At 34.4% G+C, this 27,190-nt stretch overlaps 1 protein-coding gene across 8 annotated transcripts; it reads right to left on the bottom strand.

The window, feature by feature from the left end:
• Positions 8,651-20,311, bottom strand: LOC109325738 (protein GIGANTEA-like). Of its 8 annotated transcripts, none has more exons than XM_019558269.1 (16): positions 20,164-20,311; positions 19,277-19,375; positions 19,029-19,163; positions 18,388-18,459; positions 18,229-18,283; positions 17,966-18,108; positions 17,485-17,759; positions 16,702-16,757; positions 16,016-16,256; positions 15,780-15,930; positions 15,173-15,382; positions 13,578-15,062; positions 13,330-13,398; positions 12,787-13,005; positions 11,114-11,206; positions 8,651-9,255 (listed from the first exon to the last, which is right to left on the bottom strand). In XM_019558269.1, exons 3-16 carry the CDS (start codon positions 19,119-19,121, stop codon positions 8,965-8,967), a joined length of 3,453 nt encoding a protein of 1,150 aa, XP_019413814.1. In that variant the 5' UTR covers positions 19,122-19,163; positions 19,277-19,375; positions 20,164-20,311; the 3' UTR covers positions 8,651-8,964. The 8 variants fall into 8 exon arrangements, with proteins under 8 accessions (XP_019413814.1, XP_019413813.1, XP_019413812.1 ...); XM_019558268.1 differs by having other exon boundaries at positions 19,029-19,167; positions 19,210-19,375; XM_019558267.1 differs by having other exon boundaries at positions 19,029-19,375.

The raw sequence follows: 27,190 nt of genomic DNA on the forward strand, positions 1-27,190 counted from the left end.
ATGTACACAATTGTATTAACCATCATTAAGACATAACCAAAAATCCACAAGATTTGAGGAACAATGCACCCTTTCTTACTTAATACCTATTCCCAAAACAATTCCAAAGCTCCAAAATTCCCTAAGGTTAGGACAATCATGGTTTTTCACTTATAAGCTTGTAATGAGCTAAGTAACAATGAAAGAAGTAAAAGTCTCAAAGGGGCTATCAAAGGATAAATTCGTTCAAGGTAGGCTTATATGGCTAAGTAGCTTATTCAAAAGAAATGCCTAGATCACTTTAATATGTGCATGTGAATATCAAGTATCAACAAGAAACAAGTCAATTTTTAGAGTGCAAGTAATCAAGAGTGCAATCACACATAAAAGAATATTAGATGGCCTGAGCTTGCTGAACTTCACTGATGATAGACTATGGAGCGCCCCCAGCCCAATGGCGGAAGATGGAGATTGATGATATTCGCCAAGGTGGAGATTGTTGTACAATGGTTCATATCTCTAGATAAGAGCAATACAAGTTATGGGTTTGGGCTAATGTAAAGGGGTTGGGGTAGATGACTATATATTTATGTTATGTTAACCTAATGTAACAAGGAGAAGAATAGTCAAAACACAAATTCTTATTCTCTAATAATACATAGTGGTAGCCTCTCAACGCTCCTTGTGACGTTGGCACAATTGACCAAACATTGTTACCAAACCTCTTGTGTTATTCTCTTTTCGCTATACTCTTTTACTATTTGATTGCTCGCTTGTTCCCAACTTAATTAATTTCTCTCTCCAATCTCATGCTAAGTTGCTAACTTCCCATCCTCTCAAATCACACTAACTTAATCTTCTTCATCCCTTAAACTCCATTAATTTTTTATACTTCAAATCTTGTTAACTTCTCATTGTCGCTTATGTAAGTGTTGTTTGGGAAGAGAGTTTGAAAATGTTATGTAATTGTTATGGATGTGTTCTAGCTGTGATATACATGAGTGTGATAAGGGAGGAGAGTAAGATTTGAAACATAAGTTTTTGGGTGTGTTGTGATGGGAAATTCAACACAATAATATATGTAGCGGATAATAGTTTTTCCAACTTGCTAGAATATATGAGGAGCAATAACAAATAATGATAGTAAGTAAGAACACACATGAGACTTTTAACATGGAAAACCTTTCCGATGTGAGAAGTAAAAACCACGGGCACAAACCAATCAATCAAGCTCCACTGTGATCAAAATATGAATACAAGAGTGTCTCCAAAACACAGAACAAAACATGTTCAACAATATGGCTTACAACAGAGCAACAAGCTTGAAAATGAGAACAAAAAGTTGCATAAAAACGAGAAAAAATAGTTGTTGTAACAACTCATTTTCTACCACTTCCGATGACGTTTCACTGATCCAACCGTTCAGAACGAAGTACTAAAATCTTTGAACCCGTTGTCCAAATTTCAGCCCAATCCAACGATGAATAAACTCACAGTCGTGAATTTCCCACAGCTGCTATGTGTTCCCATGGTTGAGTTCTTTTGTCTTCTCTCTCACTTTTCTATTGCCTCCTTTTGCCTAAACTGATTGCACACTCTTGTCACATCTGAATCCTATCCATTAGATTAAGTGGGACAAGTGAGCTTTGCCCAATTGGGTCTTTCTCCATATAGGAATGGAGCCCAAACCCAAAAATCTCCCCCTCATAACTATGTGGAGATAATCACTAAACGTGCGTGTCACAACAAGTTTCAAACTTCCACCTTGATAAGGCCTTGGTCATCATATCAACACCATTATCATTTGTATGAACCTTAGCCAATTCCAACAACCTATTATCAAAAGCATCATGTATCCAATGATACCTCACATCAATGTGTTTGGACCTATCATAAGAAGTTGAACTATTCCCAAGATGAATTGCACTTCAACTACCACAAAATAACAAGTATTTGTCTGGAACAAAACCAAGCTCCTGCAAGAATTTCTTCATCCAAAGCAACTCCTTGCATGCTTCTGTAATGGCAATGAACTCTGCCTCACTAATGGACAATGCAACGCAATTTTGCAACCTGGATTGCCATGTCACAGCTCCCCCTGCAAACTTAATCTATTAACCTGAAGTGGACTTTATGGATTCAATGTCTCCAACCATATCAGAATCACTATAGCCCATAAGAGTAGGTTTATCACCTTCAAAACAAAGCCTCAAACTAGAAGTACCACAAAGATACCTCAAAATCCATTTCATAGCAATCCAATGCTCTCTACTTGGATTTGACAGAAATCTACTAACTGTACTAACAATATGTTCAATATATGGTATTGTACACACCATTTCATATATCAAACTACCCACAACAGATGCATAAGGAACTTGTGGCATATCTGATTTTTTAGCTTCATTTGAAGCACACTATTTAGCACTCAACTTAAAATGAGTAGCAAGAGGAGTGCTTACCGCCTTAGCATTTTCCATATGAAACTTTTGTAACATTGTCTTAATATAGTGTTCCTGTGACAACCAAAGTTTCCTTTCTTGCATATCTTACATGATTCTTATACCAAGAATCTGTTTAGCAGCTCCCATGTCTTTCATGGCAAATGACTTGCCTAATTCCTTCTTTAACCTGTCAATCATGGAAATATTTTTCCCAACAATAAGCATGTCATCAACATACAATAACAGGATGTTGAAATCACCATAGCCTTTTTGTACCTAATGAAGATACAATGATCAAAAGTAGTCTTTTTTGTAGCCTTGCTCACACATAACAGACTCAAACTTCTTGTACCATTGTCATGGAGCCTGCTTCAAACCATATAGGCTCTTTCTCAGCCTACACACACAGTCTTCTTTCCCTTCAACAAGAAAACCATAAAGTTGTTTCATATATATCTCTTCCTTCAAACCACCATGAAGGAAATCAATTTTTACATTCATTTCCTCTACCTCCAAATTAAGAGTAGCAACCAAACTCAATATAATTCTAATGGATGACATCTTTGCCATAGAAGAAAAATTTCACTGACATCAACACCATTTCTATTTCTGAAACCTTTAACCACCAATATGGCTTTGTACCTTGGAGATGTAAAATTACTTTCTTGCTTCACCCTGTAAATCCACCTGTTTTCCAAACCTTATTCCCTTGGAAATTTGACCAAATCAAAAGTGTGATTATCATGCAAGGACTTCGCTTCCTCTTGCATTGCATCCAACCACCTATTTTTTCCCTCATTCTCCATGGCCTCATGATAATATTCAAGTTCTCCTCCATCTGTCACAACAACATAGTCATCAGAAGGATACCTAGTAGATGGATTTCTCTGCCTATTAGACATCTGAAGTTGAACTTGAGGTGGTTCATGAGCATCACCAAGATTCTCATCTTGTGGCATCTCATGTTTTGCTTCACCAATATCAATGGGAAAACCTAACTCATCTCCAAGCTGCTGATCACCAACATAATCATGTTGCTCACCATTTTGAATGTTATCCCGATCTGTATCCAAATCATGTATAGACGTCCAAAATGAATCAATATCAGACAATCTACCATCTTCTTCGAGTGTAGTCTTCTTCATCTTATCAATGTCTTCAATGGTTTGATCTTCCATGAACTTCACATCATGGCTTCTAACAACCATTTTCTCAATATGATCATACAACTTGTAGCCAAATTCATCTTCGTCATAACTGATAAATATGCATTGCCTTGTCTTCACATCCAACTTGGACCTTTCATCATTTGGAACATGCACAAATGTCTTGAAACCAAAGACTCACAAATGATCATGCTTGACATTCTAGCCAAACCAAATATTGTCTGGCACCTCAACATTCAAAGCAACTGTAGGACTCATATTTATAACATGCACTACCGTGTACAAAGCCTCACCCCATAAATTTTTAGGTAATTTTGCTTCATAAAGCATACACCTAACTCTTTCAACCAAAGTGCTATTCATCCTCTCCGCTAAGCCATTAAGCTGAGGAGTCTTAGGAGAAGTCTTTTCATGTCTAATACCTTGTTGTTTGCAGTAAGTATCAAATGGTCCACAATACTCACCATCGTTGTTAGTACGAATGCATTTCAGCTTCTTGTCTGAATGTCTCTCAACCAAAACATGGAATTGTTTGAACTTTTCAAGAACTTGGTCCTTTGTCTTCAAAGCATAGACCCAAAGCTTCCTTGAACAATCATCAATAAAAGTAACAAAGTAAAGTGCGCCACCAAATGACTTTACCTTCAATGGACCACAAGCATCAGAATGCACCAATTCAAGCAACTTTGACTTCCTTGAGGGATGATGCCTCTTAAAGGATACTATGGTCTGCTTACCAACCATGCAATGAGAATATTTCTCCAACTCTACACTATGCAATCGCGGAAGTACATTCTTTTTGGATAAACATTTCAACCATTTTCACTAATATGACCAAGTCTATGATGCCACAAAGAAGCCTTCATATCCATGGCATTTACACTTTCTTTAGCAACCAAAGCTTTTGTCCAATACAGTTTAGAAGTTTTCTCCCCTAGCCACAACCAAGTTACCTCTAGTGAGTTTCCATTTTCTAGAACCAAAGTGATTATCATAACCACTATCACCAATACCTGCACTCTAATGTTGGTATGGAAACATCTAGAGCATGTTTAACTCCTCCCAACAATAACTGCACTCTAATGTTGGTATGGAAACAAATATCACCAATACCAACTACCTTTGACACACCATCATTACTCATCTTCAACACTCCAAAATCACCAGAAGTGTAAGATGTGAAGAAATCATTCCTTGGTGTATCATGTAGTGTAACACCACTATCAATTATCGACATACCCTCATCTGATACAAGATTAACTGAATCACACTCACGAATAATAAGATCGTCACAAGTGACAGTAGTAACACGATCATCATCACCATGATTCTTCTCGTTCTACTTGCCCTTCTTGTCTTTGTTCTCCCTTTTCCATTGAAAATAATTCTTCTGTATGTGATCTGCTTTGTGCAATAGTGACACTCCACATTCTTGTATATGGACTTGGACTTACTTCTGGCCTTTTCTCTATCACCTTTTGGTTCCTTTCTATGACTTATCCTCATGTTTTTAGTGACAAACACCTCACAATAGAGATGGCAAAATAGGCCGCTCGACCCCTTTAGCCCGCTTCCGCAAATGCCCGCAAAAATTTAAGCGGGTGCGGACATGCTCGCATTGGTTAACAGAAAAAATTCAATGCCCTGCCCGTTTTAAAATGGGCTAACAAGCTTGCAAACGGCCCGCAGGCATTGTTGAACAATTAAAAAAATAAAAAAATTCATATAATAAATGAAATTAAATTAAATAAAGTAGTTGAAGATAAAAAATTAACAAATTTTTTTATACTTTATATGAAGTTTAACAAATCACATTAGATTACAATTTTTTAGGGATTAAAAATTACATTACATCATAACTTATTTAAAATTTTCTTATTTGTTCCTTAAATTATGTTTATGGGTCGCCCGCGGGCCGCTCGCATGCACAACGGAAATGCCCACAAACTTGGCGGGCAAAACAGGCCGGGTGAAATGAGCAAATAAGTAAAATTTGTATGCCCTGCCCGCAAAAAATGTGGGCTATGCGGGCGCGCCCATGGGCAATGCTCGTTTTGCCATCTCTACCTCATAATGAGATGAAGTACCATGTGTCTTCCTTCTCATCTCCTCATTAAGAATATTTCCCTTTATACTCTTCAAAGAGACAATATCATCAGGGGCTGAATTTGTAATTGAAACTTGAAATGTTTCCCAAGAATCTGGTAGAGTATTCAGTAGCCATAGTCCCAATACTTCATCATCAAACTTGATACCCATTCCTGATAATCTAGGAGTCCTTAAAAATCATTCAAGTGATTTGAAATGGAAGCTCCCTCCTTGTACCTCAAATTCATTAAGGAATTCAACAAGTATAATTTATTATTCCCTGATTTAGAAGCATACAATGATTCAATTTTCTTCCATGTAGATTTTGTATTTTCCTCATTAGCAACGTGATTGTAGACATTGTCTTCTACATATTGTCGAATGAGACCACAAACGTGTTGATGTTGAAAACTCCAATCCTCATCAGACTTCGACTCTGGCTTCTCAGTAGCAAACATAGGAATATGCAAATTCTTCACAAATAATAAATCTTTCATTTTTCCTTTCCACAAGTGATAGCTAGTATCATTCAAACATATCATTCTATGTGTATTTGCCTCCACCATTCAAGCAAGTCAAATAACCTCAAACCAAAGAGCTCTGATGTCACTCTGATGGGAAATTCAACACAATAACAAGGAAAACTCTAACATGGTATATGCAACGGATAATAATTTCCCCAACTTGCCAGAATATATGTGGAGCAATAACAAATAATGACACTAAGTAAGAACACACAAGAGACTTTTAACATGAAAAACCTTCCTGATGTGAGAAGTAAAAACCATGGGCACAAGCCAGTCAATCAAACTCCACTATGGTCAAATAGGAATACAATAGTGTCTCCAAAACACAAAAGATGTTACTGATGTTTGGTTTGGTTTGTTTCTGATGTTTATGGATTTGAAATGTATATACAATGTCAATATATCATAAAAAAATTCAATACAAACCAAACCAAAATAACATACAATAAATGAATTAACCGAACCAAATCACACCTCATGTTAATTATGTCTTTGGATTGAATGACTTTTTGTTTAGGTTAAAAATGAGTATATAAGAAGGTTATGAATAAAGACTTTCATTTTAAAACCTATCATCTCAATCAATCTTTTTGATTGATATATAAGATATATAGTGTAAAACTTCTTTTCAATCTATATGATTTGTCTACTCTATTTTTTAATTCTCCAAATAAAAGTTTTAAAACACAATTCACCACCCTCATGTGTTTGATGACATTTTAATATGTCCCATCACAAGACCTATCTTATTCTCATCCTTAATTATGATATAACTAAATTAGCTTATTCTAAATCTTTGTTTCAATCCTAAGAATTGCAATTGAATAAATGAAGGTACTTTTTTAATGTACATTAACAAAAAAATAGAAGCAAATACCATAATATAGCAGTTAATATCGTTGTCTTGTCATTGTCGCTATTGTCATCATCGATCATTATTGCAACAATCGCATCACTCAATTTCTCATATAGTTGCCGATTATTATTACCACAACCACATTATAAGATATATAGTGTAAAACTTCTTTTCAATCTATATGATTTGTCTACTCTATTTTTTAATTCTCCAAATAAAAGTTTTAAAACACAATTCACCACCCTCATGTGTTTGATGACATTTTAATATGTCCCATCACAAGACCTATCTTATTCTCATCCTTAATTATGATATAACTAAATTAGCTTATTCTAAATCTTTGTTTCAATCCTAAGAATTGCAATTGAATAAATGAAGGTACTTTTTTAATGTACATTAACAAAAAAATAGAAGCAAATACCATAATATAGCAGTTAATATCGTTGTCTTGTCATTGTCGCTATTGTCATCATCGATCATTATTGCAACAATCGCATCACTCAATTTCTCATATAGTTGCCGATTATTATTACCACAACCACATTATAAGATATATAGTGTAAAACTTCTTTTCAATCTATATGATTTGTCTACTCTATTTTTTAATTCTCCAAATAAAAGTTTTAAAACACAATTCACCACCCTCATGTGTTTGATGACATTTTAATATGTCCCATCACAAGACCTATCTTATTCTCATCCTTAATTATGATATAACTAAATTAGCTTATTCTAAATCTTTGTTTCAATCCTAAGAATTGCAATTGAATAAATGAAGGTACTTTTTTAATGTACATTAACAAAAAAATAGAAGCAAATACCATAATATAGCAGTTAATATCGTTGTCTTGTCATTGTCGCTATTGTCATCATCGATCATTATTGCAACAATCGCATCACTCAATTTCTCATATAGTTGCCGATTATTATTACTACAACCACATCACTCAATCTCCTGTGTAGTCGCCCACAATACCCTACCATTGACACAACATCTCTATTATCATAGTTGTCACCATCCCATCACCATCACATCTAGTGCCTCTCGCACCTCCCTCTCCTCTTCCACCACCTTGTCATCATTCCTACCAAATTAAGGAAATTAGATTTAAAATTATAATTCGACATTATAATTCTTTAGGAACTCAAATATAAATTTATGATTATGAGTAGTTGTTAATGTTAATGGGATTGAGATTAGAATTATAATCAGAATTCCAATTTCATGTGTCAAATAATGAACAAGAATCTCATGTTATTATGTCTCAAACCAATCACATTCCACTAAATAATATAAAAGAAATATTTTATGTTTATAATTTTTTTAATTAAATGACACTCTTTAATTAGATTGAGACACCATTAGGATACAAAAATGAGACAGATGATCTCCATTCATCAAATAACCCCTTAAGAGAATCAAATTCCATAAACAACTCACTCAATTAGTTTAATATGTGAAATAATCTCATTATTTGAATAATAACATTCCTATTTCAATAGGCATCTCTTAGGTAATTACTCACTTACACAAACCAATAAGGTTGTTAAAGAGATGCATACAAAATTATAAAATAACCAAAGAACACATATCACAAACTATAGTTCAATTATGGATGGCCTAGAGTGACAAATTTCACTATGAATTCATCTATTTCTCTACATCTTATCATGTTCTTTATGAATTGCTAATCACTTAAATCTAATACTACTAATACCATGTAAGCAAACTTTGATAAAGTAAAATATAAAAAAATCAACTTATACATAGAGTCATAGACAATTCCTTCACATGATAGATTCAAACACAGTCCTTGGAGATAGATAACATGGTTTCCGTGAGACTCTATCTTAAACAAAATGACAGACTAAAAGATGGTTCCACCCGGTTTCATATAAGAATTTCACATAGAAATTGTACAGCCTAATTCTTTAGCAGTGGTATCAAGAAACTCAATAGACAATCCATTTGCACGTCGGCTGTGAGCTTCCCATGTCAAGCATTTTTCTATGTCAGCTTGCCAGTCAATGAAATTTAAATTGAAGCATTGGTCATGGATGCCATTTTTTCGTGGCGGGTAAAGACTAGATCGGATTGAACTGATACGTAACATGGCACGAAGAACTGAAGTGCTCAGAGCACGGGCATGCGCACTTGGATGAGAAAGGCATCTGATTGTAACTGGTAGGCGACACTGCACGCACAAGTACATAAGTTAACAAGTCCTATTTTAACTCCAAAACAAGCAAATAAGTAAAGGGATTAACCTAAGTTTCAAATTTAAATATTGCTATAGATAGTTTTCAAGTTTATTTTATTAGCAGATTCATGTACCTTTCAATCAAGATGTGATAAAAATGTGATATGTGAAAAACATACAAGGTATGGAATAAATTTATTTCTAAATAAGAAACTAAGATGACCATAAGGATAGAAAGTGTTATCATGCAAATTCTGGTGATATATAAATGCTTATATAAGAATTGGAATGATTATGAGAGTACCCACTCCTCCTTGGTGGATATAGATATATTGCGCTGAGCAACATTGAACTTTGTTAGACTAGACTATTACCGAGGAGCCTCCAACTATCGAAGAGTTCCATTGTTACCAGGGTATGGGAAGAGTGGAGAGCCACAAGTGAGACACCACGTCTTGAACCAAAACCTTAAGACATTAGTTCCATTGACCTTTTCCATTTATAGACTCTTTCACTCCTCCCCTCACATCCAATGTGAGATTTCAAACTTGAATAAACCCAACAATTTCTCCCTCAAGTGTAGGTACTAAACACTTATAGATCCATTGTTAAGGGTATTTTTGTAATAGGAGTTAGTTAGTTACATGATAGTTTTGGAGGGAAAGTTGGTTAGTGAGAACAAACTTGTATAAGTAACTTGTGCAACAAGTTACTGATTTAGCTTGTCAATTTTCTAAAGAAACCATCTTGTAATCTTTCAATTCACTCACATTTGATCTCTAATAAGAAAGTTCAGATTTGTTCATCAAATTCTACTGGAATCTCTACTCCTTATTCTTTAAAGCTTTCGAATTCTTGTTTGAAATTCCTAGCTTTCACAAACAACCTTATCATCTGCTTCCCCTTAAGTACATCATCTCACAGCCGAACTATCGGTTCTGATATCACTTGTTGGCCTAGACTGTGACTGGAGAGCCTCCAACCACTGGGGAGTTCCATCGTTACCAGGGTATGGAAAGGGTGGAGAGTTACAAGCGAGACATTACGTCTTGAACCAAAACCTTAAGGCAATGGTTTCATGAGTCTTTTCTACTTATAAAATCTTTCATTCCTCCCCTCATATTAAATGTAGAACTTCATATTTGAATAAACCCAACAAACTTCTTAGGCGATGTGTCAATTTTTTCTCTCTTTTCAATTAGTAGTATTTATGCAAGCATTTTAGTAGTAGGGGAAGAGGTGTTCCTTCAATAATAAGTTACTTCGGTTTTGAATTTGATTTTCCCTTCTAAAATATGCAGTTGTTATCTAGAATACGACATCCTTTTTAATGTTTTATAGGCGTGGCTAGAGGACATCCTTATATCAATGAATTTCCTGATTCTAGCCAGTACTTCTAATATGTGTTGTGTGCATGTAGATATGAAAATATATTATGTGTACTAGTTAGTAGTTAGGAACAAGAGAAAACGATGTATACTCAGACAGTATAAGTGTTTTTTACACTGTCACTACATCATTCACCGTTCATTTTCCATCATCATTGACTCTTCGTAAAAAAGTAATCAAAATGAATGGTAAATGACTACATCTTTACACTGTCAGTGTATGGATATTACACTCTAGGAAGAATTAGTAGAAACCACATGATTTATTCTGATAGTACATATCATTGTAATTATGGTACATCGTAGTAATTTGTTGTTTAGATTATTATATAATGAAATCTTACATGATCAGGCAATGACACATAAATCAGTCTATCTTCTCTTATTTCGTGACATATTTAACTAACAAATATTCAGTATAGAGCCAGCCAAATTAGAATTTGTAATGAGCCAAGTTTGTTTACCTTTAACAGGTTTGAAAGGCCATTCACCACCTCCAGTCCAGATTCTCCCAACTCAAGCACTGGCCGAACTGCTCTTGCTGCCGCCTCCAGTAGCTGGCCAATTTTACCAAGACTTGAACTATGAATATCAGTAAATCTTAAGGATAAAGTTAAACCTGAAAACTTATGAAATACCAAATCCTCCTTTGCAGTGTTACAAATGCTAAATGTCGAGTTTATATAAGAGACTTGAATAGTATTCCGGTTGAAATTTCTTTAGGTCAACAGATTGAAAATTTTGAATTAAAAGGCTACAAAAGGAAGCAATAGTCCATATACAACACCAGGTTGCAATAGTTTTAAGCAATAGTCTACAATATAGCATAAGAAATTTGTCCTTTTACCTTGAGATTTTTTTTAAGCTGCTCCAAAAACAATGTCCTTTTACCTCATATTAGGACACAGTGAAGGATAAGGAAACAAGGACTTCATAAACTGATGCATGTGAACCAAAGAACAATGGAAAATATCTATCTCAAAAAACATATCATACGCATGTAGGCTCTATAATCACTGGAGAGAACTAAATCTAAAAAATTCAGATTGAATGTGTTCTGGATGGGTATCCTGGATTGGGACCCAACATGAGCAGCCCAAAGTGACTGCTGCAATTGCAGTCCAAACAATGTTTTATGTTGCGGTCACGATTTCAGTTACCGTGATTGCGGTCATTGTGGCAGTTGCAGTGCAGATTGCGGTCGTTGTGGTGTGAATTTTTTTGTGACTAAAAATATAATTTTCAGTTCGATGCGGTCCAATAGGGCGGCATCATTGTGATTTGGTGTCACACCACATTGCAGTATGATGTTCACGTGATACAGTCCGTAATTTGAATCACTGGGTCCAAGCTATGTGCCCTTCATAATTAATTATTCATATTTCAGGTAACCACTTGATTAATAAGTATTCTGTAGTAACATAATCCCTCTTTAATTAGGATATTTAGGGATCAAATCCCTTTCATGAGTATATGGAAACAATACCTCTTCACAATTAGATATTACTTCCCCTACAAGTAAATGCACTCTATAAATACATGTTTAAGGCACTCTGGTTTATACATCTATTTTCATACACCTTTCTCTCCTACTGCATAACCCTAGCTTGAGAGTTGAAGCGCCTTACAAGTACACACCTCTTCTTGCTGCTTCACAAGGAGGAACCTATCATTAACCACCACTCAGGGAGGAGGTTGGGACAGGATTAGGTACACATATATGATCCCAGCATTGAACAAAATGACAACATATACTCTCAAGTAATTAAAATTAAAGATAGAACATTTTATTTTTGAGGGAAATATATTCTATTTTCATTGGGTTATGAAGACAATTTTCTATTTTCTGGTTGAGTTCATACTATTTTATGTTTTTATTCTGTTAACCAAGGGTATTTTCGTTTGATGAACTAAATCTGTTTCGGGGTGCATGGTTTTTCCTCCTAGCAAATGTCGCTACTAGGGATCGAACATTGGCCTTTGGCCTTGTATGATACATGAGAATCTAGTGGGGCCTTACACCAATGGACCAAATCTTGTTCGTTATTATTGTATGTAGATAAGGAAGAGATAATTTAACCCAGTAGAAGAAAAAGCTTTGGAAATAGATAAAGAAGGTAATGTTGCTACATGTTACCTCTAGCTGTGGCAAAGTGCAATCTACTCCATCCACCAACATCCCATCTGTGGCTCGTAGTAGTAAATCTGATGCACTTGCCACTATCACCAATGATTCTGCACTATCGCGATTCCTCAATAGTTCGACCATCAATTTTACAATCCGCTTATTGATTCTCCACATCTTTTGACCTTGGTCATCATCTTTGGTAATCCAGGGCTGCAATTCCCTCTCTGCCTGACAAGCAACAAGCCCAAAGAAGTGACTATGGAAATGAAAATTTAAAAGATAACAAACAATAATCTCAAATAAGGGAGCTAATTAGGACACCTGTAAGATAAAATCTACAACATCAGATGTAAAATTTGTAGACGTTAAAAGACTTCTCTACTCAATGGTTTTAGAAATTTTATTTTGAAGTTAAGGGTTTTAGAAATGACAATTCTAAAATTTGGAAGTAAGTTCCAAAAATGCTAATGATTAAGGTTAAATATAATAGGTCCTAGTCTACGGCCAGAGTTATTAGTTCTGCAATCATTTGATAAAAAGATGAAATTGGACCTGAAGAACAACTGCCATAGCCGATTTCATTGGTGATGCTGATACAACATTGCATAATGCATCAACAACCTAAACATCATAATCACATAATGGTTAATAAAGTTGAAAAGGTATAGTTCTCTATAATGATAATAAATAAATAAATAACATTCATTCCTCTAGTGCAGGAATAAAAAGGTTAAACAATTTTGACCATTTCATAAAAATAAAAGAGGGTAGTAGTTTACTAGTTGTATATGTGATAGTACCTGTCTCCACCCCTGTTGAGCAGAAGTGCTTTCTGCACAAGGTTGAGTCTCAGGAGATGCAATCAACTTGTGCCACAGAAGAGACACTACAGAGAAGCATAATTCTTGTTTGTCTGCTAGCATGGATCTAAGGTAAATCTGGTCGGTGCAGTTGAATCCTATATGCCTGTCCACTGTGAGAAAGTTTGCTATATCAGAAGCAATCAATGGGAAATCCGTGACACCTTTTCTAGAGGTACATCCTGATATTTCATTTGAACATAATGTTTTCTCAGATTTGTGTAGTTCCGAGGGGGCTGATTCCTTGGAAGGTGAGATAGATGTCTTCCCAGGGCCAAAGGAGCTACTACTTTCACAGCGATCTTCTTTTCTACTATCAAGGGAGTCTTTACTAACGAGCATCTGAATTATGGTCGCTCCCAGTGGCTCTGCCTTGTTAACTATGGATGCAACAGCTTTGCTGTGAATATCTATGAGTTTATACAATGATGATGCCCTGGAGTGAATTTCACTGTCCCATTTGCAAGACATCAAAATGGATAGAGCATGCTTACATGCTTTTGACCGTATAAATAGTTCAGAAATATGTGCAGCTACCATAGCTGCTGCAACTATTTCATTTGAGCTGCAGCTCCATGGGGTGCCAACAGAAGATGGCTTCAATGAAAATAATGCCTCTAAAATTGCTAAAATTCTGTGAGTATGGTTTCTTGCTGAATCTATGCCATCTTGCACATTGTTGGAGACTGAATGATTGTTCCCAAGGGAAACCAAAGGGAACAACTGAAGCTCACAAGCAAGAGCACAAACAGCAGCCAGAACATAAGAATCAAATGCTGCCACTGGACCTTGCTTCTTCGTTTTCCTATTTTTATTTTCTTTATGGCTTTCAGATATTGCTTGTACTTCCTCAATCATTTCTTCAGTTGGATAACTATTCTCACCTCTTGGTTTCTTGCTTCCATTGAATTGGGCTTCATGACTAATGCAGACAGTTAAGACAACAAATAGTAGGCGTGAAGCAAGTTCTACAGATGCACATGACTCTACAAAAAGTGAATGAACCATAGTACGAAGTTCGGCTACAGCAAGGTTTTTGAAGGCAGAACCTGTACCAGAGAGATATCTAGTTTTTCTATTTTGTTCACTAGTGGACTCATCTGGAAATGTCCTCTGAAGGATAGATTCCACTGTAGTAACAAATATTTTCATGAGACATGCTTCTGATGGACTTCCATGAGGAAGATACTCTAGAACCTTAAGCAGGGGTATGTACAAATTCCATGAGAGTATGGGAGGTTGCAGTGGGGTTGCAACTACAATGTCTGGAAGATCAACAGCTGCGGAGTTTAAGGGAATTAGGCCATAAGCAGCTTCCCAAATGGTGCAAATTCTCCATTCAACCTCTGGACCATAGGTACAAAGCATTGATGCTATGCCTTGGGCTGTAGCCTCTATAGTTTCCTCGGCCGCAGGAGCTTCAATCTGATCAACAGTAAGTTTTATAGATCTTAATTACACATAAAGAAATAGCATACTCTTCACTACTGTAAAATAAGGAAAAGATAAAGGTAGCTTATGAATATTAACATAACCTGCTTTCTGTAGGAAGAAATATAGCCACCCAATGGTTCATGTTGAACTTCAACTCCATCAACTTGCCTAAGTGGGGGAAAAAGTAATGCAGGCTGTGAAAGTATACGGAAAAGCAAAGCGGCTGCAACATCAGCTGCTAGACCAGCTCTCATGGACATTGCAGTCCCTATAGCATGCAAGAAATGAAAATGGATCCAATTTCTAGGAAGCTGTATTATCATTTAGAAGAAGAAAATGAATTAGTCAGTTGGTTATAAAGCTTTCATAAAGTTTCTGCAGAAGAAAACAGTAATATGCATAATTGTATGCTATCTTGTAGGCTGCATGTATAAAATGTATATTGCACCTGTTCAGAATTTATAAAGGGTTTTTAAAGCATACTACATATTTAGTGTTGGTTTTACCACATCACATTCTTTTGTGCACTTCATGCCATTATGGCAGTGCATGCAGCCTTTTGTTTTTTGCAAACCAATGACTTTCTAACTTTATTTCCCAATATTCACTTAGAAGTGTTTTATTTAGGCCATGACGATGATGAAGTGGTGTCTCCATCAATGCTATCATCACAAAATATTGTCTGTTTATTAAGATTTTACAGCTTACCCTTATTCCAGAATCGTAATATTCAGCAGCTTGTAGAAGCTCTACAAGCTTCACAGCCGCATCAAGTGCATCTGGAGCCCAAGATGGGGGTGCTTCAAGAAGGCCGAGAAGAAGTTTTTGTGTGGCACTTGGAGTAGCAAGGGCATAATATCTGCATAATATTGGTATATAAAATTTCTCAGATAGATATCCTCCCGGAAAAACTAAACGACAAGAGGTATTTAGTTCAGAATAACCTATGAAATAATCGTGCATATGGTTCCAGAGCCGGTAATCCAGCAACAAGTTCCTCATCCAAAGCTGTTGCTGGAGGAGGAAGTAGAAGTGCAGGGACAGCAGCTGCTGTTAAAGTAGCAGTCTCATAGCTAGCAACTTCTTCATCACAAACACTTAATATAACACCAGCACCATTGGCAATGGCCCACCTTGGAGTTGAAGGCATCGGTTGAGGATGCTTCCCAGAACCACGGGAAGAAGCTAAAGGGAAGGATAAATCCAATTTCAAAAAATCCTCCTGAAGAAAAAATATTTCCTTCTACTATTGATTTTAATTATCAAGACTTAAATAACCAGTAAGTTTTCATTATCAACTTTGGCGTAAGTGAAAAGAAAGGTGGTTGAGACTTGAGAGTAGTGATGTGAGAGAGACATAGGTAATCAAAAGGGAGAAGATGAACATGAAGGAATAAGGCAATGTCTGGGACTAACTATATCAGTAACTAATATAAAGGAAAATGAAGCTATAATATGTGAACAAAAACTTTCAGCGTAAAGTTAGTCAAACTAGAGTAAAATGTAACAAGATATACATACAACTACGACAAATTCTCCGTTATCTCAGGAAAACTTTTTATATAATTGTTCAAACAATACTGTCTATAACCATAGTAAATTCTATGGTCAAAACAAAGAAATAACCTACCAGTTGTAGGTGGCTTGAGTTCTCCTGCAGCATATTTTCCCATAACACCACTGCACCTGTTAATGCATGCCAATTTCCATTGACTTAAGCAAAAGTATACTCCCAGTTCAAGAGGAAACAAGAGAACTTAGCGATGAGGAATCTTAAATTCAATTAATTGGTATAATTAAACTATTTTATACTACGATAAAAAGAAGAGAATCAAACCAAAAGGATGGGATGCTAAAATCGTATGTATGTTGCTCAAACATATGCTACCAATTGAAAATCATGAAACGTTACGTTAAACCAAATGAGCAAGAGTCCAACTTAAGCCATCTATTTTATTTCATTGAATAAACTGGAACATCCTTCGACTTGAAGATATAATAAACTCAAACTAATTTGTTCCAGCAGCCTCCTTTTCTCCTTCTTCAGCTTATCCAGATACAGAACTATAGTTAAGAGAACTTTCTTTGTGGTAAGACCTAAGAGAATAAAGTGATTTGCACAGAAAACAATACAAAATTTCTGTAATGTTTTTCGAAAACTTTTGTCTACTGACAAGGTAATAGCCAAACTTGACACATCAATAACATGCTTCAGAAATGAACTAAACCATGAATTTTGCTTTAGTTTGGTTTTTGAAACTTATGAACCTTGAAAAGCCTTGAAACTTGCAGGTAGAGCTAAAACAAACATAATTAACATCATTTACTGAAATTAAACGAAGTAAACCATATGTGACTTTCTTTTCTTAACAAACCATATGTGACTTTGTATGCATAATGACAGAAACCTCACCACCGGAAATAGTCACTTTTAATGCCTAAAGGTGCAGCTAGCAATATATCAGTAATCCAAGGTGTCAAGGGCCTTATAGGTTTCTTATCCTGTTGCATCAAAGAATTATGGCCAGACTCCCTCTCTAGAAATTCACTAGTTGTTGCATGGCTTTCGGCAATACTTGTTTCGGTTTCACAATATTGTCTTTCCATTTTGTATATGGGGCGATTGTAATGAGTTAAAATACGCAAGATTTCACCACATGCCAGAGCCCATTGTTCTGAGTAATCATTCTGTAAAATTAGAGAGAATAAATGAAAAGCTTAGCAGGGATCTTCTTTGCAGAAACAGAGTCTGATTAAAATGATATACTTAGCTACTTAAAAACTAAAAGTCTTAACCATTTATAATGCAAATAATTGCGGCTGCATTTCACAAGCTATAAACTTATTTTACTATGCATATGAATTATATAAGAAGAAAATCGACAATACCATACCTCACTTTTTGGGCAGACTAAAGATATGAAAGAAGCAAATGGAGGACTGGTCTTATCATAGACTAGTGTACCATCAATAATACATGAAATAATTGGATGTACAACTGCATGCCCGTGCTCTGGATGATGAAGAACAAGTACGGCTGAATATACAAGTCAATACATAAATTAGTAATTCACACATGAAATATTGTTAAATTCATTGTTATAGTATTATATTATTCAAACAGAATTTAAACTAACATGAGTTAAAGCATAAATACCCAAAACATGATCAAAGAGGAGTAATTCCCTTGAAGGATAATGGCTGTGGATCAACTGTCAAAGCAATACAGATTAGTGAGTGATGTTTGACACAAATTCCTAGATATCTATTTCCAATTTTCAAGGTTTATCCATAAATATAGTTGCATTTATCATACCTTTGCAATATCATCGTCAAATTGTTCAGGTGTAAATTGACCAAAGTACTTAACATATGCAGCAACTTGATCCTAGCACAAATAAGCAATATAAGTAAAAAAACCGAAGTCAATTTAAAGCATTCCGTCTAAAATTTTTACTGGAAGGCTACCATGTCCAATTGGGTAGAATAAGTGAAGTTGAAACCTTCATTGTAAATAGCAGAATTTCATCAGAAAAATATTAGTAAATTGGTTACAACAGCTAAAAATAACCGAGCAATGTTTTTAATCCTCAATAAAAAATATATCCGTCCAACCAAAAGGGCTTACAATTTTCTTCCTTTCTTTTACATTAACTGCTCATTATCTAATAATTTCAATATGAAACATTGGAACTTTATGTGTAAAAAATAAAATAATAATAATAGTCTATATCCGAAAACTAACAACATTCTCTCTTAATTAAATACGTCATTTCTCAACAAAGGCTTTCATTTTTCAAGTTCTTTAACCATTACCCAGCTAATGGTGGTAAAACCGTTATAATATACTAACAACAATAACCACAAACACTATATTATTAATTTCATGTGTTTCACTATTTCTCAAGAACAAAACAGAGAAAAATGGAGTTAAAATAGTTATTATTAAGATGGTACCTTTCTTTGTTGATCATCAAGTGGTGGAGGCCAGAACAATGACGAAAACTGAAGACACTCAATCAACCTTTCTCTAGATCTAGAACTAGCCATTGAATCAGAAATTTACTTGCAAGGTATTGTTGTCTGCTTTTGCTACCAATCAAAACCAATACCTCAAAATCAAGCCAGAACCAGCTACCAATCAAGAATCAAAATATCGTAATTCAACATTCTCTGTTTCGTCATGTCTACATATTTTAAGTTACCTTAGTATCCTTCTATTTCCATCAAAAATAGGCAGCCCAATGCACGAAGCTCACAATCTCAGATGGATAACGATAGCCTTACTCCCCCAAGTGAAGAGTCTGTTTTCAAATCCATCAATAACAAGTTATGTACCAAAAACAAATTTCACAAAAGTTCTCCCATTCAGCAGAAAATAAGTAGTACTTTTAAAAATATTGTTCAATGCAATGACAAATTAATGCATCTAACTAAAAATTGTAGTTATTCACTACAGAGTATAGCTCTAGATTTGAATGTTTTGGAATGTATTTAATGGTTTCAAAATTTTGACTTTCTTTCCAGTATAAAACCGTGAAAGAAAAATCATAGGTAATTGTTCAAAACCTAAAACAGAGTCCTACAAAACAGAGCAAAAGCAGCTATGAGAAACTAAGTAACACAATGAGATTCAGATTTTCCGAGAGAAGCATTCAATTTTCTTCAGGACCAAATAATTCAGATAATCTTCAAAATACTTAATAGAAGTATAGAACCCAAAACTTGAGGAAAAGAACAGAAAGAAACAAATTTAAGGAAAACTATCACTAAAAAAATAGCTAAGAAACTATATCTGATTCACCAAAGACATAAAAAAGGGCATTGAACCTCCTAAATAATAGGTTCCAGAGAAGATAGATTTACACAGCCCGAACATTAATTTCGGGATTTAAACTTATGACATCATGATCACTAAATAGTAACTATATTGTTGCATCTAGGCTCGCGATTAAACGAAGATGAAGAACAAAAACTACTTCATAAACCAGTATAAAGACAAGGAACAAAACTCGAAAAAAATTAAATATTAATTTACGAAAATGCAGCAAAAAATTCATATTAATATAAACTAGAGAAAATTAATTTGTACCCGAGTAATGCTATATATAGAAGTGAGTTATTAAGAAACTATGATTCTGATATAGAAGGTAAAACACTGAATCTTGAAAAATGGAATTTTTACTTTGAGTATTCAAATTTATAGAAAGATTTAGTGGAAGAAAATGTTTAGAAGACTTGGTAGCGGCTTAAACAGAGTGGAACAGAGAAAGAGAAGATATTTAGGATCTATCAGAAGCTTAGATTGTGTGCTTACGTGGCAAAGATATTTTCATCTGGCCCCATACTCACTATTTCCCACGTCAGCTTGATTTTACAGTAATGCATGCATTTGCCTTATGGGTTTTGGTATAAGCATGGTATCCTTTTCTCCCTCATCCCTGGATAAAAATAATAATCTAGGTTGAGGTATGTGATTATTTGTTGTTTTTAAAAATCAAATGATTGACCATTCGTTTTATTTATTTTTTGTTCTATTAAAGATATTTTGTACTTTTTGGATAAGAAACTAATTTCTTTCGAGATATGCAATTATTTATCCCAATAAATATTATTCCTAGGAATCGAATATTTAATATTTAACATAATCTTATATCACTAGAAAAACTAGAAAAACTCCTTTGTTGGTTCCTCTTTGTCCTTCTACACGTATGTAACATCATTCCATTCCACATATATGTAATAACATGACTACCATCTCAACTAATCAAGCTTCAACTAATCAAGCTTCAACATTTTTTTTTGTTTATTATAAGAATTTTATGAAAAAACTTATAGAAAAATAATCTCAATCAAACATAGAAGATGTATCTTAAGAAATACAATTACGGAAGTGATCTCCGGAATTTGTTGGGGTGTGTAATATTTTTTTAGATGTGTTAATCAAAGCATTTAAGGTGTATTTAATATTTATACACCATTAATGATTTAATGTAAAGTTTTATTATATGCTTAATACATCATCTACTCCTTCATTATTTATATGTATTATTTTTATTTTTATTAAAGAGTCAATCAATAAGAATTAACACCTCAATGATAGATAATAACTTTATAGTGTAAAAAAACTCTTACAATTAAAAGTGTATAAATATTAAACTGTATAATATATAGATTAAGATATAAAATAGATTGAGCGTATAGTAAATATTTAAACTAACTTGTTTTAATAAGTAAAAATATTTATTAAACAAATTGCTTGGGGAAGTTCTCCCATTGTTTGGTGCACCTTATTAGTTGGGACACTATCTATTTGCATAAGAGCATAGGTGATTTGAGGTTTAATCATATGTATTTATTTAATGATGATGCTTTGTCTCTAAAGATTAGGTGGGTTATCCTCTCCAAACCAAGTGATCTTTGGTCCTTGTGCTCGATCCAAAATATGCAAGATTAGAGAATGTGATGTGACAGCTCAACAAGTGCACTTATTCCTTAAGTATTGTTTGTTGGGATCTGTTATCTAATACTAATTCATTAATTTAGCAACTATTTAGACTAACAATAATAATATTGGAAGTTGAAGAATATAAAACAAGTAACAAAATCAATAAATATTGTCGGGTTTTTCCTGGGCTAATTAACACAAATACTTAAATGGCAAAAATTAAGATAAAATGTTAGATGGATGATTTAATTTCATTATGAATGCAAGTAATTCATAGACAGGACATCCTCTGAATTATCCTTGATTTTGGTATTCTATTTTGAATCCCATGTTGAAGATCTAGCTCCCTTATGAATTATAACTCAAATTCGATTGGCCAAAACCTTATTAAACCCAATTATTAACCTAATTCCTTAGGTTGACAAAGCAATATTATCAAGATTCATGAAATTTAAACAACACAAATTAATACCTACTAACAATGCGTTGATCTAGTGGTGTAAGACCTTATTAGATTTCTAGAAAGACCAAAATATCAAAGATTCGATTCTTGAGTAGTGCTCACATCTCGAAAGAGATTAATTCCTTATTCATAGGGTGAGAGATACGCTGGATAATACAAAAAAAAATTGAGATACCTATCCTTAGATTAACATCATTCATGGTATCTGAATTGCAAGAGGCAAAACTCACATATGCTTTGTGTATGGCATTGCAAAGGGATATTTGATGAGGACTTGTTTAGGCCCATTAACCAATGAAGATATTAGAATATGCTATTAACATTTATAAGTGAGGGGTCCAAGGGAAAGGGTTAAGGATTTTTCCACACAAAATGTACCCTTCATTATGTGGTATTTCTTGAAAGCTAGATACTTCAAATTAGGAAAACACAGGGCTTCAAAAGAGAATCCATAGAATGCTCAGTGTAGTAGGCTTATTAGACAAGATAATGAAGGTTGAGGTTTGTGGTTTTGGCCTTCACATTAGTGCTAGCTATACTTTCACAATTGAGATTAGGGGAATTCTCAAAGGCTTAGAATTGATATGAGAACTTTGCATCTAGAGAATGATGGTTGAATTAGATTTCACTTCAATCATGTCTCAATCAATTTCTTCTTGTATGCAATTTAGTAGACTTAAGATTTCTAATATAATTCATGCGAGTTGATATTTGGAGTGAAAGAAAAATGGAAAATTTGGGAACACATTTTAACATGACCTTAAGAATATACCATTTTAGGTCCCTATGATGACAAAGACATGATAATGACAATATCGAATAAAAAGCATGATAAGAGTAGCATATAAGATATGAGCATGATAAACACTTATATTGTTCAATGTGTGGTGCACTATGGATGACATTAATGTGATAATGGTGGTATCTAGTGATGTTCAAGTGTTAGGACAAGGAAAACACTATAATATTTACCTTGCTCATTCCTAAGAGAGCTGCCTCATGGATAGAAAATACTTATTTGATAAACATGATAGGATATGCATAAGGGATACCTAATCATATCTTATTGTTTATAAAATTTATCACTTTAATTTACGTTATTTATAAATTTATTTTTGGTTCTTCGTTGGAGGACAACATTTTTTTCATGTGTTAAACCAAAAAGGGCAATATTTATGAATAAATGAAATATTAAATTTCTTTTTGACCCATCTAGAGGTTGAAGACGATCGAAAACGACATTTTCTTGTTAGTTGTCGTTTTTTCTCTCTTGATGGTTTTTGGGTTTTTAAGTCTTTTTAATATCTAATTTAAGTCATATTAGTTTATGACTATTTTTAATTGTTTTTTTATGTGCAGGATAGTTGATAATGATTTCTTTGGCTTACATATATCCTTATTGTTGTAGTTTTGCACATACTACATGAATATTCTTTCATGTGTTAGTCATAATAGGATGCTATTTTTTTTGTTAAAGAGTAGTCACATCATCTTTAATTATTAAAAAAAAGTTATTATGCTAGTCACATAAAACATTATTGTGATCGATTAAACATGGCCTAATAAAATTCATCACACGTGATATTTTATTAAATTTTTGTATATTAAATTAGGATAAAATATCAAATTACGTTTCCTAATCAATCAATGGGTATTGGGAAACGAAATATACTTTGATAGTTTTATCATCACCGCGTGAATATAATGGAATTAGAATTTTAGCCCACATGCAAGTTTTATGTCTCTATATTCATTGGAAACATGATTTACATTGGTAAAACATGATATAGTTATTTTCAATTTGATAGTTTTATCATCATTTCGTGAATATAATGGAATTAGAACTTTAGCCCACAAGCAAGTTTTATGTCTCTATATTCATTGGAAACATGATTTACATTGATAAAATATGATATAGTTATTTTTTAGTTTGATAGTTTTATCATCATTATGTGAATATAATGGAATTAGAACTTTAGCCCACAAGCAAGTTTTATATTTCTATATTCATTGGAAACATGATTTACATTAGTAAAATATGATATACTTATTTTCTTCAAAACAAATTTATTAAGCATGTTATTCATATTTTTTTAATTTATAGTTAGCCAATATGTTAGTTTCTCTGATGTGAAAGTTGATGTTCCTGAACTCAAGGGTGACAATATTAAGGTTTGTAAGGAAAGACTTCTCCTTCATTTGGGATGGATGGACATTGATTATGCCATAAGAAAGTCAGAACCACCTGAAATCATCGAGGTGAATATCCTAGATCAGGTTGATCTATATGAAAAGTGGGAGCGATCTAATCGCCTCTATGTTATGTTCATAAAGACCAAAGTATTTGCTGAGATTAGGGGTTCTATTGAGTAGTATGACAATGTTCGTCTCTTAATGAAAGCAATAGATGAATAATTTGTCACTTCAGACAAGGCTTTGATAAGTACTCTTATCATGCAATTATCATCGATGAAGCTTACCGTTTTGGGAGATGGTCACTTCACACATAAGGATAAATGGTCAATTAATAAACGTCTGACCATGTGTGTTCGAAAAGAAGAAAAGATGGCTATGAAAGAGGGTGAGAAAGTGAACATAGCCTTCTCTGAAAGGAAGAATAATGATCGTGCCAAAGATAAAGGCAAGCTTGAAAGTGTGCATGTCAAGAGGAACACTTTGGAAAGCTCTCCTTGAACGTCATGGTTTTGATGAGGACAACGTGTGCCTAAAAGTGCTTGAAGATAACCAACAATCCAACGTGCTTAAGTCTTTTATTTGGTACTAGGCTTAGACTAGTTTCTAGTTTAAGTTGAGTCGAAGGCTTAGGGCACCTAAAACATGTCTCACATGCATTTATCTTTAAATCATTTCATCCATGAGATATGTTCATGCATTACATAAATACATGTATATATGCATTCTAGGCATAAAACTAAGTGTCAAACATGTATTATCTAAGTGCATAACATATTTGATGTTCTCTATTTGAAAATACATATTTTATTTAGTGTTAATCGATTAACCATACCTTTAATCGATTAACCCAACTGCTGTGTAAAGTGGTTGCCACTGGAACACGTTTTTGTAATGCAGTTAATCGATTAAAGGTTTACGTTAATCGATTAACCTAACTGATTTTTTAAATTGTTGAAACTGAAAAACTGAAAAACAGAATCAGTTATGATTTTTAGTCCCGTTAATCGATTAAGAAGGTATTTAATCGATTATCTGGGGTTCTGGACTGATTCTTTATAAACTGCGTTTTCAGAATTAATCTCATAAGTTGCATGTTGCATTTATTAGAGAGTTAGAGCATTCTACGTGTTAATTGCTGCATCTATTTGTTAATTGCATTAGTGAGTTTAGAAATGAGAGATTCCTTGCTTTAGGATTGAGTGCATTTCATGTTATAATCTCTCACGTTTTCCCTCACATGTTCATGCATATTTTGATGCGTTTTTTCATGAATTTTATGATTCTGTAACTTCTGTTTTCATAACTAATACTTGTCATTTCACATGTGTTTGTGTTAAATGAGCATTAGAGTAAAGCCTTCATGTTGTATTTGAGCTTAGGTATAGCTTAATATTACTCTTGTAATTCTTGTATAATTGTTGTGAAAGGGAATCTCTTGGTGTCGTATCACCAGTAGAGATTGTGTGTTTCTTCATAGCTTAGAGTGTAAGAAAAGGAAAGAACGAGAGATTCTTTGGCTGGGGCTACGCCGAAAGAAACGTTTTCTTTATCGGTAGGAAGGGAGTCAAACCATTGGATAGTTTCTTTGATTTCTTGTCATTTGCTAAGTGTTGTAATTGGATAATGTGTTTGTAAATTACATTGATTCGATTATAGTGAAGGAAATCTCCCAAGTCAGCCGGGAGGCCTGGATGTAGTTTGCAGTGGACAGCAAACGAACCAGGATAAAAATTCGAGTTGCAGGATTTGTTTCTCTCTCTCTCTTTACTGTTTTCAATCGATTTAATTTGTATATTTGATTCAACTAATACATTCTGTTCTTTTGTTGTATTGCAAGCTATTCTGATATACAAATTTGTAAGCTCTGTATTCGTTCTGTTATCGGTTATCTGTTTCGCATTTAATCGTTTCTGTAATTGCTTACTGGTTCTGTTTAATCGATTAATATTCCTGTGTTAATCGATTATACTGTTTCTATTAATCGATTAAAATAGTTTCTGTTTAAAACTGTTTTTTGTGTTAATCGATTAAGACTGTGCTTATAATCGATTATCCTTTTCTCCTTAATCGATTAAATAGGGTTGATTCAGCATTAAGTGTTGATTTGCGAAAAGCGGTAATTCTAACCGCGACACCTATTCAACCCCCCCCTTCTAGGTGTATTGTAACCACTGATACCTAACAAGTGGTATCAGAGCTAGTACGAAGTGCTAGCTCAACCGCGTATTCGTGATCCTAAAGGGAAAAGGAATGGGTTCTTCAAATCCATTTGGTGGTGATGGGTCATCCATTAATCGACCACCAATATTCAGTGGTGAAGGGTATGCCTACTGGAAAGTGCGCATGCAAATTTTTATTGAGGCCATAGACTCGGATATTTGGGAATCCGTAGTCAACGGCCCTTACGTTCCACAACATCTTGTGGACGATCAACCTAAAGATAAACCGAAAAGTTTATGGACCGATGATGAGCGCAAAAAGGTCCAGCATAACCTGCGCGCCAAAAACATCATCACATCGGCCCTATCATATGATGAATTCTTTAGGGTCTCGCAGTGCCATAATGCGAAAGAAATGTGGGACACTTTACAAGTGACTCACGAAGGCACTAGCGAAGTCAAGCGCGCAAGACTGAACGCGCTGACCCACGAATATGAGTTGTTTCGCATGTTACCAAGCGAATCAATATGTGATATGCAAAAGCGATTCACTCATATTGTCAACCATTTAGTTGCTCTCGATAAATCATTTGCTAGAGGTGAACTAACTAATAAAGTTTTGCGTTGTCTTGACAGGAGATGGCAACCAAAGGTGACTGCAATTGTTGAGTCTAAAGATTTAGATTCTATGCCTTTAGCTACTTTATTTGGAAAACTTCAAGAGCATGAAATGGAGTTGGGTCGCTTGACCATGAATGAAGAATCAGACCGGAAGAAGAAGAGCATCACTTTGAAGGCCACGACCTCCAAAGACAAAGAAGAGAAAATTGATGATGAATCTGATTCCGATCTA

Source organism: Lupinus angustifolius, chromosome LG13 (assembly GCF_001865875.1).
Source record: "Lupinus angustifolius cultivar Tanjil chromosome LG13, LupAngTanjil_v1.0, whole genome shotgun sequence".
Lineage (NCBI taxonomy): Eukaryota > Viridiplantae > Streptophyta > Magnoliopsida > Fabales > Fabaceae > Lupinus > Lupinus angustifolius.